Consider the following 17,941-nt stretch of genomic DNA (forward strand, 5'->3'; position numbering starts at 1 on the left):
CTCTGGCAAAGAAATTTCTGATAACTCCAAAGCCACTCCATCCAAAGTACAATACATTTTAGTATCAGATTTACATCTTGGTCCCTTTCTAATAAATTTGTTATAGTGTGCTCATCAAAGAGAAAAGCATGCTCTGTGGTCATAGGACCAAACTCTGTTTTAGCAGGTTCGATGAGGAAATGAGAAGCAGGGTGTCTCTCTACCCCAAACACTTGTATAGATTTCCCTGAGGTATGAGGGTCAGAGAAAAGAAGTTGTAAAACAAAATATGTTGCATCAGGTATCAATTAAGAAGTTTTCTGGCCAGAGACGGGTACACGTAGTAAAGGACCACTTTGATCAAGAGTTATAAAAATGCATTCTTTGCTAGTGGAATGGGGGTCCCAGCCTTCCTAATAGAACAGAGCAAGGCTGAAGATTTGCTCTAGAGCGTTGCATTCAAGTGATGGTGGTGGAGTAGTATAAGTCTGAAAATGTGTTGCTGGGAATTTGGGTAAAAAAATTGGCACTTAAATATCGCATCTACTTTCTAGGCAGTAAGGTTTCCAAGGTCAAGGTTTCTTACCGTAAAAACAGCCAGAGACAGGAGTCTCAATCTCCAGTGCTTAGTTTCCTCATCTATTATTAGGACAGAAACTATTAGGACAGAGAGTTTTTGACTCTCTAAAGCTGATAGGCCATTACAATCAATCTGGGCTTTTAGGCTACCACTTTCCTTTCTGCTACCAACCTCTCCCAGGTGTGGGTACCCATTTTCACTACAGCTTCCAACTCTCAAGTTGTCCTGTGCAGAACTGCTTCCTTTAATTCAGTATGTGCATTAGCAACATACTCGGAATGAATGACTGGGTTGATAGCAGAGAGGTTGATAGCAGAGTAACACTGGAGAGCAGTTCATAAGTTGGTTTGGTAAACACCAAGGTATTCCTCCAGTCCTTGGATGACCTTCTGAACTTTACAGCAGTTGGGTTGATCAGGTGCCATGGCTCTAATAGACTCAAAAATATGATTTTGATAGTCATAGCATCTTTCTTTTAGAGCTGGACATCATGTCCTGGGTTTTGTAGGTAGCAAGCTGGATGAAATGGAATGGAAATATTTAAATTCACTTCCCAATCTTGACTCATTGATATTCCCTCCCCCCCCACACACACACACTGCAGTCAGTCTATTGATTGGACCTTACAGATATCTGTGGCTCATTGACCAATAAAAAACATGTAGTTCTTTCCTTCTTTCCTATCCTTTACTCATGCACCATATACATCACTCACAATGGGACAACATAATTTACCTCATTATTGGTTAGTAACATATTACATACATAAGGGGAAAAAAACATACCTATGATCGAGATTTATTTGTTTGTTTGTTTATTTGTTTATTTAAAACATTTCTATGGCCACCTATCTGAAAGCCCAACTCTGGCAGCTTACGACCCCAAAATAAAACAACATGTAGAATAATAACAACAAAAGAAACAATAAAACCAGCAAAACCAAAAACCAAAAAACCAGGCACTATAACCGCACTTCCCTGAAGCAACTCCCAAACTTCTCTTCCCACTCTAACCTCATCCGATCCCAATGCTTGGGGGAAGAGCCAGTTCTTAAGTGCTTTTCTGTGGGTTAAAAGGCTGGGGACCTGTCAGGCCTTGGGAGGTGGGGTTTTCCATAAGGCAGGGGCTGCATCCAGAGTCATATCCCCAGACCCTGGGTGAGCCAAAACCCCAAACCCATTCCGTCTTGCCGGGGTTGATTTGAAGTTGGTTCCTTCCTGTCCAGTCTCAGATCACAACCATTGCCCCCAGGCCTCTACTTCAGCCCCAGTCCTGCTGCTACCACCTCCGAGGACTGCCTCTCAGGCCCTGCGCCTTAGAAGCTTTCTGAAGGCCTTCTGCAGCATCATAAAAATGGGGCACACTATTTGAAGAATGGTGCGAGCAACCTCAGGAAGAAGGCCTGGTGCATCATATAAGGCTGGGCCAGGCACGCCTTGTCAGTAGTAGGAAGAAGATGGCTGAGGTCAGCTGGGTGCAGCAGGGCCTGCAGGGTGCAGGGCAGCAGAGGCGGTGGGTTCTTTGCTCTGGGGTGCTGGATTGGGTGGCCATGGCACAGGGCTTGAGGCTGCATTCCTTGGCAGCAGCAGCACTGAGGTTGAAATAGAGGTCTGGGGCAATGGCTTCTGGCTCCCCACCAGCTCCCCCTCCCCACACTCCCCTACCCCCAGAGCAAAGGGACTCATTCCAACACCTGTAATGGGTCATAGGAATAACCTTGAGGAAGAGGGGAAAGAACTGCAACCAAGGCAACAGTCAGATAAAAGAAATTTGAGTCCAGGACAGAAATGTAATTTGATTAAGCTCTCAGACATGACCCTCCTTAGTTCTCAGGAATGGAAAGGCAGGGGTACGGGGAAATATTTTCAGACTTGCAAGATTCTGTTACTGTAATCCTAAAATAAAGTACTATTAGTATTCATAACTCTGGCATCCTAGTCCTGTCAACCATGCAGGGCTGACAATACTCACAAACAAACAAAAACAGGCAGGCACCACTCTGGTTAATGGTCCTTCCACCTAGTGTTAAGCGCCTCCACTGGGGCAGCTCTCCCTCCGTCAATCAAGCCACAATCTCCTTCCCATCCAAATCAGCCCTTCCCCCCAGACACCCTGCTTTTAGTCAGGTAATGGGGTGAAGCCTCACACCCAATGGGCTCTGCAGGCAAAGCCCCTCTCCTCCCCCATCTCTCACACAATGGTCAAAGAGAGCAAGAAATTCAAGCAGCAATGGTTCAGAATTCTACTCTTTTCTTGCACCTAATATCTTGCCAGGTTTCCAGAGCTTCTACCCCCTTGGATTCTTATATACCTCCTGAAGCCTGGGAAGTGCATTTTCAGAGGATGTATGAAGATCCCTCTAGTGAGTCCTCAACGCAAAAGAGGACTTACCTGAGTGGCTCCTGGTATCTGCATCTGAAATTAAGTCCCTGATTGGTCAACTCAGGAGGGCAAAGGTCCCTGGACCTGACCTTATTCCCCCAGAACTATTGAAGAATAACATAGAGTGGTGGGCTCCAATCCCGGCTTAGCTCTTCACCAATATTGATACCACTGCAAGCATTCCTGAGAACTGGGGCCTTGCAATTATAGTTCTGATCTTTAAGAAGGGAAAGAGAGATGACCCTGCTAACTACAGGCCAATTAACCTGCTAAATATAATGAGCAAACTTTATGTTAAGTGCCTCCATGATAAACTTAAAGACGGGCTGGATCAGGAAAATCTGATAGTGGAAGAGCAGGCTGGCTTTAGAGAAGGTAGAGGCACCATCGATCAATGTTTGCTTGATTGACAGCACTTGATTGAAAAATATTCAACCAACCATGTGGTATGATTGTATACTGTCTTTATAGATCTTAAGGCAGCCTTTGATTCTGTATCTAGGACCAAATTATGGGAGAAGCTGGAAGCCTCATCAACCGACCATAGGCTTCTCTATTAATCCAAGCCCTACGCACTAATACGACTCTTAAGGTTAGGTGCAATATGCAAGGGTTTCTCTTGAAGCCAGTTAAACTCAAAAGAAGGTAAAACAGGTTTGCCCCCCTGCTTTTCAATTTTTATATCAATGGTATGGTGACGTGTCTAAATAATCCAAATTTCCATCCCCTTAAACTAGTGGATCGCAGCATTGTCCAGCTGCTTTATGCAGACAACACTGTAGCTCTTTACAAAACACCAATAAGTCTTAAAAGAGCTCTGAGAACTGGTCCAATACTGCAACAATGATCATTTAGAAATAAACTATCAAAAAACCAAGATTATGGCATTTGCCAAAAGGGCGAATCTCCGTTCATGGAACGTTAATGGCCATAGAATAGAACAAGTGACTTGCTTTAGGTATTTAGTAGTAGTCATGCATGCCACTGACTCAAGGAAAGCCCAGTGTGAATATGCTGCTCTACTGGACAAAGATCTGCCAATACCATCCTCAAATTTTTCCGCTCCAAGGGAGGATATTATGTTCTAGCCGCACTTAAGCCTGAAACTTTTCAGGCTAAGCCACTAGCCCAGCTCCTTTATGGGACCTTGGTTGACCCCCCCAGCTTTTTGTTTCACCTCCTTGGAGAGAGTACATCTAAATTCATCAGAGCAGCCCCCCAGATGCCTCACTGTGTCTCCAATGCACATTTACATCTGGAGACAGGTATGATAAAAGTTGATTCAAGAGTGTGTTTAGCTTCTATAAACCATTGGTTAAAGCTTAAATTTTACCCTCAAGGCCTAGCGCCATTAATTCTCCAGGACAATTTCCAATCCACATGGATCAAGGCTGTTGAATCCAAACTTTTAAATCTAGAGTACTCTCTCTCCTTGGTTCTTAAGATGAAATATGATCAGGCAAAACAAACCTTGAAGCAAAGGATAAAGGATGCGAAGTGGCAAGTAGATCTAGGGAAGGCCCCAGCCTTCCTGTCACCAGTTCACAACAGATACATTGTCATGGCTGCCAGCTTCCTTACAAAGCCATTGGAAAGCTTTCTTTCTTGCCCGATGTCACGCTCTCCCCTCTGCAGTATTGGATGGTAAATATAAAAAAATACCATTGGCTGAAAGGCTGTGCCCCTGTGATTTCAGAGGAGTGGAAACTACAGAACATGTTATTTGTTGCTTCTTTTACAGAAGCGTTTGAACCAGATTCATCCTACCTCTGATTAGTAGATATCCTGGTTGCTCAGATTCAGCCTATGACCAGATGCTGCTCATAGACGGACTGCCTTCTGTTACAGTTCAAGTGGCTAAGTTTTGTGCAGCAGCATGGAAGATCCACTGGACCCTGATCAGCCAATGTTCCACTAGCTAAATTCATTCTATGTAACAGAAATTCACTTAAATTTTAGATATTATCACTTTTTGGTAATTTTAGATGTCATTATACTTTGTATAATTTTAGTGTCTATTTCATAATTTAAATATAGACTATATCCTGGACCTCACTCATTAGCTAGTTAGGTTGTTTTATAAATGTATTTTAACTTTACCTTAAATTTTATTTCATTTACCCTCTATTAAGATATATATTCACAGAGTGCTCTGCTTGTACTGGTCCACAACTGTAATAAATAAATAGCATTGCATTGCATTATGCCAGCATAATTTCCCATCAACTCAAGGAGGGATGGATGGCACTTCAACTCGATAGTGGAAAAGGCCCTGAGCATATGATTGCTAATGTATCTTTCTTGCAATTTTATAATGAAAGATGATTAATATATTCCTGTAACATCTCATAGGGCCTGTAATCCTGAACAGTTGGTTATTTTTGTGGCAATTATTCAGTTAACCCCAATTACTTTTGCTTCATCTCCAAGTCTCAAGGGAGCTTTATTAACCATCAGCAAAACTGAAACCTAAGACAGAACATTGTTATTTTTTTTCTGTATAATGTAAAGAAGGAATATATATATATATTTCTTGGTGTTGCTCTTTAATGCATTATAAGGGTGTCATAAACCAACCAAGTGGTCATTCCAGTCAAGCTGTGTTATTCAGGCAAGAATTTATTAAAGGAAAAAAGAGGACAGATGAAAGATGCAAAGATGGAAATATATCATGCAAATTAATGAAGTTTCTGTACTCGTACTGGACTTAATGCTGTTGTCGGGCATACTCTGTGAGATTCCTAACATGAACTGCATTGTCAGTGATCCTGTCCCAATTCTACATAAATACTATCAATCAGGAGATGTCATTGTGGCTGGTATTTTGTCTCAGATCTATATATTTTCAAACACAATAAACTTTCATGAAAAGCCTTCTACTGACCTTTTCTATGATGCTGAGTAAGATGCTCATGTATCTAAAACTTCAATTATTCAGAAATTGTGTTCTGTGGATTGGTACTGGTTCCAGGGAATGGATAAAGAATATTTTGTCTTGTGTAATACCAACCCACCCTTCCTTCCTTCCTTCTTCAGAAATGTATTGTATTACCCCTTTTTCCATAAAGACTGAAACTGTTTAAGGACATCTTGGTTGTAAAGGTCTATTCAATAATTCATTAGGTATAAACAGATTCTATTCAATCTCATTCATATGGATGAATTCATAATTCTGATATTTAGTATGATTTGGCAGGTCAAATTCTCAGTTCACTTTGGAGGAATCTTTACGAATCACATATAATAAAATATTGTTTTCTACTGTATTCCTAGCCTGTTGCATGAGGATGAGATATTAATGAAATAATAATTATTTTTAAATAAAGTTTCACCAAGGATAGTCATAAATCCATTTTGGGTTTTTTTGTTTTTTGGGGGGGATTGAAATCTTTCTTACAGCAATTTTTTTTCACTAATGAAGCATCCCTTTTTACTTCAGGATTCCCTTATTCCTTAAAAATAATTAGAGTAATTTAGTTGCATGGCTAAATAAATTTATTACTGAGTAATGAAATGCCTGTATATTTGTGAAAATAACAATTTTCCCAATTTTTAAAAAAATCTTTCATCTAGTCATTTATGCTGAGACTTAAAGTTGTTCTGATTTTCACTGTTTCTAAAATGAATATCAACAGATTGAATTTATTACCAATAATTTCCTGGAACTTCAATTATTTATAATAATATACTGCTTAGTTGTTTCAGTCTTGCAAGATTTCTGTGGCCAGGAGAAACTTTGTTTAGATTCAGTCATGATGATGATGATGATGATGATGATGATGATGATGATGATGATGATGGAGGATAAATTTTAATTGATGAGCTTAATTAAGGAGGGGAGAACAACCTGGCGGATGTGACCCCTGAATTTATCTGATGTAATCATCTGATGGTAGAAATGAGTACGATATGTTCAAAGCTATGAGTTGAACTAAACTATCTTGCAGTTCTTTTTCTGAAACCAATGTGTTCAAATCAGCATGTAATTTTCATTTCAGGGTGGTGACTCAGCTCTACCAACACATTTTGTCTTTGGTATTTGCTGTAAAGGAGATCAATGAAAATCCCCAGATTCTGCCCAATCTCACTCTGGGCTTCCATAACTATAACAGTCATTTTATAGCAAGCTGGACATATCATGCCTCGATGGAACTCTTCTCCACACAAGGCAAGTTCATCGCTAACTACAAGTGTGATACAGAGAACAATCCAGTGTCAGTCATTGGAGGACCTAATTCAGAAATCTGTATCCACATGGGACCTATCCTGTCCATTTACAAGATTCCACAAGTAAGATTTTCCTCCTATGTTTTAAATCTATATCTATCTATCTATCTATCTATCTATCTATCTATCTATCTATCTATCTATCTATCTTATCTATCTATCTATCTCACACTGAGACATGCATAGACACATAAACAAAGAGAGGTAGTTTTGTGAATTGGAAATTTAAAAATGACATTTGGGTGGGTGTTTTCATAGACATAAAGAGGAACATCATGTTTTTATGCTAAGAACAAATTGTTTTCAAATACATGTCTCTTTGAGCGGAATTGGATGACATGGATGCTTCTCCTTTAAGTTCAAATTCTCCCCCATTTGGAACAAATAGGATAGGAAAGGATGCAGCAATTCCCGTTCTCTTTACTATGAACTGTTAATGAAAACCTCCAGAGAACATAGATTTGCCTTTAGTGAGAAATTAGCAAATCTGTAAAATAGTGGGGGAATATTTTTGTTTTTATACATACATGCAAACAAAACCATGACATTATTGCTTTTCAGCATATGCAATGTTATACTGACTGAACTCCATCCCAAATAATTTCATGACTTCCATTTTAATTCAGTTCAATCTGTTGGAGATTCTTTGTTTATTCCTCTTTATCTACTTCCAAAGTATTTTTTTTTTTACATTTCTGTTGTATGTTCTCATTGATTACATTCAAACTATCACCACTGTAATTTGTCATTTATTCTTGAGTCTCTGTATGACTAAATCACTTTTTACCAAAAGAAGAGAATCGTTTTATCAATATTATCAAAGGAATTTTAATTTTAATTTTGTCAATATTATCAATAGAAGAGCATCATAAATAACTTTTTCTGTACTCGCTAATCTTGTTCTCACCCATCCATACTTATCACCAGGCAGAATAACTTCTTTCTTTATATTGCAGTCATTCAAAAAGTTGCACAACTTTCCACAAAACATAAGTCTACATTATGACCATTCACTGGAGGGTAACATGCAGTTATCACCAACCTATGGATTGCTTTTTGGAATATCTCAATAATAACATCAAAGACACCAATTTATATGTTCTGACATATATTTTATCCTTTCCATTCATAATTAAATTTATGCCTTCAGTTCCCCAAATATATCCATCAACTGCATAAAATCAGTCTATCTTCTTTCAGCTCCATTCTTTTTTCTTTTAGTTTCAGTGATAAACAACCTATTTATTTATTTCATATGTTAATTCACACTCTTTATGGCAAGCTACTCTTACATTCCAAGGTCTAATCTTTTATGTGCTGGGATCATCACAAGATGGTCCTATATATATTGACCACTGTTGGCTTTGGTTAATCAATGCATATTTGGGATACTTGTTGTTTGTAATCAGGATAAAGCACATTTGCCTTAAAGACCAGTGTAATTAAGCATTTTGATTTGGGGATGTTTTTCTAAAAACATGAACAGCTAATGTTCTCTTATGGCATGTGTAATGAAAGATATACCATCAAGGGAAAAATGTCCCTTGTTTATTCAAACATAATACCAGTGTTTTCATTCACTGTTCAATACCAGTAATAACAAGACATCTGTTCCTCAGCACATTTAGTCTACAGAACTTGATTTCGCAATCTTTTTCATGTAAGAAAGAAATGATATCTTGGTCACACTCATTGGGGAAAAAAAATAAAAATTTATGTAGATATTAATACTATAACACATTTTCCCTTTATTTGCTATAGTTCACTTATGGCTCTGCTTTTGAGATGAATAAGAAAACTCAGGCTATTTTCTATCACCAAATGTTTCCAGATGTACACAGACAATATAATGGGATTCTCCAGTTACTGTTGCATTTCCAGTGGACATGGATTGGGGTATTATATGACAATGATAACAATGGAGAGAGATTTGTTCAGGATGCACTTCCTATATTTTCTCAAAGAGGAATCTGCTTTGATTATATTGAAAGATTCCCTGTAATTACCTCAGTTAGTGACATTGATAAGATGGTGACAGAGGGGTTAAATATGTATGGTATTGGAATTGAAAGCATTGCTAATGTATCCATTGTTTATGGTGAAATTGAGACCATGATATTTCTCAGAATGTTTCCCACCATATTAAAATATGAGGATGTATCAATGAAGGCAAAAGGAAGGGTTTTCTTTATGACAGCTCAGATGGATTTCACATCATTCCCCTTTCAAAAGAATGAAGACATAGACTTCCTTCATGGTGCCCTGTCCTTAGCAATTCATTCAAAGGAGGTACTGAGATTTACTGAATTTCTTCAATTGATAAATTTTACCTTTGAAATAGAAGATGGCTTCATTCAGGTTTTCTGGGAAGAGGCCTTTGGATGTTTCTTGTCCGGGTCCACGAGAGACAGGGAAGCAAGGGTTCCCTGCACTGGTGGGGAGAAACTGGACAATCTTCCAGCATCTGTGTTTGAAATGAGCATGACTTCCCATAGCTACAGCATCTACAATGCAATCTATGCTGTGGCATATGCTTTGCACAATATGCTTTCATTTAAATTAAAAAAGACTGCAAGTGTCCATGAAGCAACCCAAAGCCTACTGGCTCAACACCTGTGGGAGGTAATGTCTTGGACAAACTGATTTCAGTTAGGTCAGTAGGTCTCAGGGGAGAGATTCTAGACTAAGGAGAAAAGCATTGTTTTGACTTGCACTTCCTTTGTATTTGAGGACCATTTCATAAAATAGCTCATGTGGTTTAAAATTTCCAAAGTAAATGTGGGCTGAGTGGAAATGGAAAGCTGATTCACAACTGTGGCTGGCAAGGTGGTCTGTTACATACGGTTGCCAGTGAAACATCAGGAAATCTCTTGTCTAGAGCATGGTCACTAACTCTGAAGCCCAACACTGCCCAACAGATACCATCTGTGAAAATCTACACCAGTTTATTGATTCCCAGATTGTCAGGTGAACACCTTTCTCACAGCAGTATGATGTGCCTTCCTAAATAGGATACATTTTTATTTAACTCTTCCATAGTTGTTCTATAGAGGTTGTAATTGTGAATCTGGTCAGTTCCAAGCAACTTCAGTTTACATGTAGAATGGAAAAGAACAATGTCCTTAAATATATCCCGATAAATTGCAATCTCATCTCTTCTCTTCAGCTCAACCATTTTGTGAGAAGCATCTCATTTAACAACAGTGTTGGAGAAACAGTTTTCTTCAATCAAAATGGAGAAATGGAAACTGGATTTGATATTATCAACTGGGTAATATTCCCAAATCTTTCCTTTCTTAGAGTCAAAGTTGGAGACATACAACCCTTGCCTTTCACAGAAAAAATGTTCACCATTTCAGAGGAAACCATAACCTGGCCAAATTGGTTTAACCAGGTAGGGTCCTGTAAACTTTTACGTTCTATTCAGGAGTTATGAAGATTGAAAGAATATTTTGTTGAAATAACTCTTCTTCAACCATCTCAGACAGTCATCTGAAAATACAGAGAAAAGGTAGAAAGAAATGTCAGATCACAAGACACAGGAGAAAGAATCCAACAATAAATGAAATGTCCAAATATTAAATGTTTCCTTTTACATAGAATATCAGTATGCAGGAACTTCATATTTCAGGACCAGCATATGACCTCTGCTTGCTTAATATGCCCATGCAGGGATGTCATGTTTGTTCGATTGCATTCATTTAAACCATAATTGCCATCCAAAATCATGATTTAGAAATAGTTGGAAGCTATATTTATTCATATGATTTGTTATCAAAAATTGAAGAATTTCTGATTATAAAATTGTGAGAGGAAAATCAATAATAAACAAAATATCCCAAGGAATGCTAATAAAATGCATTCAAAACACCACATTTAAATGGCATTTAATTGATGCTGACATAAGTCAAGTGACTTTTTTCCCCTTCTGACTCACTGCCTATCTGCCTGTCACTCTGTGTATGAACTTCTGGTTACACAAACAATTTTCCCCTAAAGGACTCTGCGTTATAAGTTATCATATACGAATTATTTCTGAATGATTCATACAGTATATGAAAGTACAAGCAGCTGTGGATATTTGCAGATATGCAAGATGGAAAACATCCTTCTCTTTCTTCTATCTATAGACAAAGCCTCTTTCTCTTTGCAATGCCAATTGTCCTCCAGGTTATAGGAAGGCCAAAAAGGAAGGGAAACCATTTTGCTGCTATGATTGCCTTCGTTGTCCAGAAGGGAAGATATCTAATCAGAAGGGTAAGCTTGCTGTTTAGTTTGGATGAAAGAGTGGGTGACACTGAGAAACAGAAGGCTATTGGACAAGGGCATGATGTGACATTCAGATGGCATGGCCCTTTATGGTATGACAAAATTAAAGTTAATGTAGATTTCAAAAATAATTTTATTAGGTATGCCATTTTGAGAATTCGGAATATATATAAATCTAGATTGTGTCAAAAAATACTTTTGTGGCTATCACCACAAGAAGCCTATTATAGAAGAGAAATGGCAATTAAGCAGAAATGGTTAACATTATGGTGACATTTTAGATTTCTACCAGGGTGAATTTAAAATAAGAGCAAAGAGAAGATTTGACATCAGAAGGATATGTGTCAATGGTTTTCACATGTACAGTTAGTAGAAAGATTTAAAGTTGATAAAAAGATATATGGTTCTGAACATGATAACATTGTATTTGAAACTGAATTATGTACTAATGATGAACATCTTATTGTTAAAATATATACATTTTTGTTGAGATTTGAAACAGAAGATGAACAAGTTAAGGACTGTATGATAAAATGGGCTAAAATTTTTGGACATAATATAGAAATAGAACAATGGGAAAAATGTGGAAGAAAGGGTTGAAATTTACATTATGTTATAATCTTAAAGGGAATGTATATAAAATAATGTATTGATGGTATCTGTCACTGGAAAGGCTGTCTAAAATGTATAAAGGGACTTCAAATATATGTTAGAAATGTGAACAACAAGAAGGGACTTTTATCATTTTTGGTGGACATGTAATAAAGCTAAAACAAATTGGATTCAAATGCGTATATAATTCAGAAGATTTTGAAGATTAATATGCAATCAAAACCACAAGACACAGGAGAAAATTTGGGGCTGATGGATGATGCAGGACATTTCTTTTGGGGCTGATGGATAAACAATTGGAAAAATCACATGGTCCTTTGTTTTTATATATGATAACTGCAGCAAGACTTGCATATGCTCAAAGGTGGAAAGACTTGATATAACCTACAATGGAAGAATGGATTGTAAAAAATTGACAGCTTTGATTAGAGAAAAGACATTGGCTAATTTTAATGCTAATTGGAAGCCCCTTATGTATTATTTGTGGGAAACAGAAAAAAAATGAAATTATGATATATGGATATGATGATTAGTAAAATTAATATATTATAGAAAAATAGATGTTAAATTGAAATCTTAGAGTAAGAGTTTAATGTATGTTTTACTTATATGTGCTGTAAAAGAAGTCAAAAGTCTTCTTGAAGAGGAATAATTACCAACTTGTAGTCTGCGATCTCAGCTGATGATCTGCAGAAGTATTCAGGTTGTCCATCACACAGATGTCTTCAGCTAAATTAGATTTGATTATTTCAGTATCATTTCCTAGAACAGCTATATATAGAATAAAACCCTGATTTTCTTTCCCCTCAGACATGGACAACTGCTTTCAATGTTCAGAAGATCACTATTCCAACAAGGCCCAAGATTTCTGCATTGCAAAATATGTAACATTTTTGTCCTATGAAGAATCTTTGGGGACCATCTTCATCAGTTTTATTCTTTCTTTTTCCCTCACTACTATTTTGCTGCTCTGGCTCTTCATTAAACACAATGACACCCCTATTGTGAAAGCCAACAACGAGACCCTCACCTACATCCTTCTCATCTCCCTCCTGCTCTCATTTCTTTGCGCTTTGCTATTTATTGGCCGGCCTCATCAATGGACATGCCTTCTTCGGCAAGTTTTCTTTGGAGTCATCTTCTCTGTGGCAGTTTCTAGCATTTTGGCAAAGACTATCATAGTAATTCTAGCTTTCATGGCTACCAAGCCAGGGTCCAAAATTAGAAAATGGTTGGGGAAGAGACTGGCTCTTTCTATTGTTCTTTCTTGTTTCTTTATTCAAACCATTGTTTGTGTTGTATGGCTATCAATCTCTCCCCCATTCTTAGATGTTGACAAGTATTCCATGCCAAAGGAAATTGTATTGATATGTAATGAAGGGTCAACCATCATGTTCTACTGTGTCCTTGGTTTTATGGGCTTCCTGGCAATTATCAGCTTCACAGTGGCTTTCCTAGTCAGGAGGTTACCTGACACATTTAATGAAGCCAAATTTATTACCTTCAGCATGTTGGTCTTTTGCAGCGTCTGGCTGTCCTTTGTTCCAACATACTTGAGCACAAAGGGGAAATATATGGTGGCCGTGGAGATCTTTTCAATTTTGTGCTCCAGTGGTGGGTTACTGGCTTTTATCTTCCTCCCAAAATGTTACATTATTGTGGTGAGGCCTGATTTAAATAACAAGGAACAGCTAAGAAGGGGAAGGATTGAAGAATTTAAAGTTAGCCATAAGTAAATAGTTTGTATTAAAGTATTTTCATTTATACGTAACAACTTTGCATTTTGAATGGATTGGTTTCTGTGTTTTTAATGTGTAATTTCCCTCCTCTAAAACTGAAATAGAATAAAATTCTGAATTTCATGAAAGACAATCTATGTTAATGTGATTTTGGTTCATTTCTTGCAATTTCTCCTGACCTATAACCAGATATCTGTAAGAAGATAATAACGCTTCTGTCACCTGTTGAAATGTTTGGGAATTATTATTATTATTATTATTATTATTATTATTATTATTATTATTGAAGCAGTAGCACTATTTGGTACATTCTTTTTATTCAACTTTTTTCAAGAATTTGAGAGACTGCAGTGAATTTTATTGGGATGTTCAGCACAATTACTTTAATACTTTGAATCAATACAACTCTTTAAAGAAAAGCAACATTTTAGTGTCGGTGTCATTGATTGAAAGGTGTATTTCTTCTCTTACTTCATATTCATTAAAAAAAAAAGTTGAAAAATAAAGAAGCAAAAATATGCATTCTTGGAATCTGTCTCCTGAATAATACTTCCAAAAAATTTGGCCAAAAATACTGAAATTGTTGATCCTTTGCCAGATTAGTAAGTAATTAGAAGGTAAGGATGCAAGTTCAATTGAAAATGTCCCAATTAAATGTATATAGATTGTACGTATCAATAACATATTACTTTAACTGCAGATGATGTCAGGTGATGATTCTTTCAGCCAACTTGAAATATTCACTTTTCTACACTAAGGCTCTACCGTATCATATCCATCAAAGGGCCTTCAAATTTCTTGCAATGCCAAGACAAAGGATCCAACAATCACTTTTGTTCAAACATTCTTTGAGGAGTCCAGTAAACATAAAGCGTTGTTTTCTGATGGGTTAAGTTCATTCTTAAATCATAAAAGTAACTTCACATTTTCTAATACTTGGACCCATTGATTTTCCAAAATTGCAAAAGAAGTTAAACCTCGGTCATAGTTTTATCACATCTGTCATTTGATTGCATCCTATCACTTTCAAACACTCCATGTAAATTGGACTGGTTCATTCTCTCATATGTAAGGTTTGCTACATTCCGCACTGAACAGACCCTCACGAGGCACAGGCTCAGATGAAAGGTAGTTTATTCAGGCATAATGCGTAGCGGTTACAGACAAAGCCAGGATTGGCATGGCACAGTTCCTTACAATCGTTTTATAGGGCTCCCCCCTTGACCCGCAGTTATCCCTCAGTTCCGCCCCTTGCCCTTGCCCTTGCCCCGGGCTGCCCATCTGTTTGTGGCGATCTTCCTTCCCCTCGCCTTGATCGCAGATTCAGCCGGTTTCTATTGTGTTCTGACCGGCTTCTTTTCTCTCTCCTGCCCTTGCGTTCCTGGGGCTTTTCTTGTGGTGGTTGTTTTAATCTGGGTTTGAATTGCCTGCTGATTGCTGTGCTTCTGGCGTACTGTAAGCCGGAGTTGCCTGGGGCGCCTGGGGAGCTGGCTGCACTACAGTGTTGCCGCTTCTAATTGCCCACCCCTACCAGTAGTTAACTTGTGGTTTCATTGTTTACTTGCCCTGATTACCTTTTGCCTGAGGCCGTGAAACTGACCAACAGCTCTTCGCTGCAGTGTGCGCTATGCTGAATCTGACATCATATTCCTAATCTCCAACACGTTTCTCCTGTGTTTGCTCTTCAGGTTGCTCTTGCTTCAACCACCAAGGCAGGATCTGAATTAGTTGCAAGTCCTCTAATACTAAAAAAAAAATTCATAAACAACTCAGTGAGAAATTCTAGTGCATTACTCTTTTAATCCAAAAAGCCTCAATAGGATGTTTGTCAACGTTGCTTTGTGTCTTCCTTTTCCTTATTTTACTTGTAGTCCAGAAGAAAGAAAAATAATACTTCAGCCTTAATAAAGCCATCATTTCTTGGGGAAAAGAACAAATAAACAAACAAAAACACAAAGTACTTCATAGCCATTGTCTAAATCTGCATAGTGTTAAATCACTGCCTTCTTTCTTACTTTTACTGTAATTAAGACACTTCCTGCTACCCAGATTCCTCTGCGCTCTCTCTCTCTCTCTCTCTCTCTCTCTCTCTAATTAACATCAACCATTATGCACAACATCCATGACAATAGGACAGTAATATGAGGTAAAATTTGTAAATATTGGTCTATCCAATCTAGTCCATTCAGAAGCATTTTCTGAACATAAAATCTTGTCCAAACACAAACATTTTCTGCTTCATTATGGACAGGCCGTGCCACTTTCTGTAATAACAGATTCCATTCAGGATATAGCAAGAGCAAGCTAGAAGGGAAGCCATTTCACTTTCACGGCCACCAAGCCACATTCCAAGATGACCAAATGGGTGGAGGAAAGACTAGGTATGTTCATTGTATCCTGCTGCTTCTTTATTGAAAGTATTATATGTGCTACATGGCTGTCAATCTCTCCCCCATTCCTAGATACTGACACGAGTTCAATGGCAGAAGAAATAGTTCTGGAATATAATGAAGGATCAGTCTTCATGTTCTACTCTGTCTTCGGCTATAGGGGCTTCCTTGCCATTGGCCCCAGTCTCGATGGCAAAGGCAGGTTTTTAGAGCCTTGCAAAAGGCCAGCAGGGTTGGAGCAAGTCTAATTTCTGATGTTCCAGAAACAGGTGCCAGAGCAGAAAAGGCTGTCCTCCTGGGTCCTGACAGATGACACTCTGTTGCAGATGGGACCTGAAGCATGCCTCTCCTGCCAGATCTAACGGGATAGGTAGACACCACTGGGCAGAGACCATCCCATAAGAAACCTGGCTCCAAGCCATGAAGGGCTTTAAAGGTAACCAACAGCACCTTGAATTGCACCTGGAAGCATACTAGTTTCCAATGCAGCTTGTAGAGCAGAGGTGTCACATATGCTGAATGACCAGCACCCATAACTACCCATGCCACCACATTTTGCACCACCTGAAGCCTCCAAATATGCTTCAAGGGTATTCCCATGTAGAACACTTTGCAATAATCCATTCAGGAGGTGATTAAGCCATGAGTGACCATGAGCAGGACTGGTGCATAATGCAAAGCTGTACAAAGGCACTCTAACCATAACTGCCACCTGCTCTTTGAGCAATAGCCACAAGTCCAGATTGTGCACAGGATGTGTCTGGGCCAGTGCAATCCCATCTAGAACAAGAGATGGAAGGTCTCCAGCACCAGGATGTCCTAAGACCCAAAGCCACTTCATCTTACTAGAATTGAGCTGAAGCCTGTTGTTCCCCATCCAGATTGCCACAGCCTCCAGAAACTGAGACAGAACCTCCACAGCATCATTTGGACAACCCAGGGTGGGGATGTATAAGTAGTTATGATCAGCAAACTGATGATGCCTCACCTCAAACTGATGGATGACCTCCCCCAGCAGGATGACCTCCTGTTAACATCATGTAGATGTTAACAGGAGAACAGAGAGCACTGAGCCCAGTAGCAACCCACATAGCAAAGGCTATGGACTGCATCTCTCCTCTATCAACACCAACTGGAACCAGATTTAAAGGAAGAAGGAGAACCAGCACAACACGTGTTGCCTACCCCCAACCCTGGTCCAGAAGAATACCATGAAAGCCACTGAGAGGTCAAGAAGAGCAAGGATGGATGCACCACCCCCATCACGCTCCTACCAGAGATCATTCAATAGTGCAATTAAGGGAAGGTTGGAAACTGGATAAAAATTGTCCAGTACCATTGGATCTGGTGATGGCCACCTGAGGAGGGGGTAGATCAGAACCTCAGTTTGAATTAAGCCTAATGAATTCCTCCACTCTTTGCTAGAGTTGTTAAGACATTTGACTAGGCCCAGGAGATACCAGATTCTCTTAACGATGGATGACTTTGGGGCAGTTATCCTGTCTTGGATCAATCTCCTTACAGTGTGATTGTTGTTGAGAGAAAATGAAGGGAGATAGCCCAGTAAATCACATTGAACGTTATAAAGTTAATAATATATCGAACAAGTAAAGAAACACATAAAGATCACCTGCAATCTTACATATAGCTATATTCGATGAAAACTGATTACGTTCTCGATTGAATACATTTGATGTATTCAATATTATACAATCAAGACTTGGAATCTAAAACTGTACAGAAGCTTATGCACAGGTTCTGTA

The 17,941-nt window shown here is 38.5% G+C and overlaps 1 protein-coding gene across 1 annotated transcript; it reads left to right on the plus strand.

Moving 5' to 3' along the window:
• The first annotated feature begins 7,087 nt into the window (after nt 1-7,087).
• On the plus strand, nt 7,088-13,785 carry LOC148215257 (vomeronasal type-2 receptor 26-like). Its single transcript, XM_088143958.1, has 5 exons — nt 7,088-7,231; nt 8,930-9,790; nt 10,335-10,439; nt 11,299-11,425; nt 12,860-13,785. Exons 1-5 carry the CDS (start codon nt 7,088-7,090, stop codon nt 13,783-13,785), a joined length of 2,163 nt encoding a protein of 720 aa, XP_088000084.1.
• Nucleotides 13,786-17,941: the final 4,156 nt, after the last annotated feature.

The sequence above is a fragment of the Python bivittatus genome, unplaced genomic scaffold, assembly GCF_059951505.1.
Source record: "Python bivittatus isolate LINGU-HERP-01145 unplaced genomic scaffold, Pbiv_v1 ctg000430_np1212, whole genome shotgun sequence".
Taxonomy (NCBI): Eukaryota; Metazoa; Chordata; class Lepidosauria; order Squamata; family Pythonidae; genus Python; species Python bivittatus.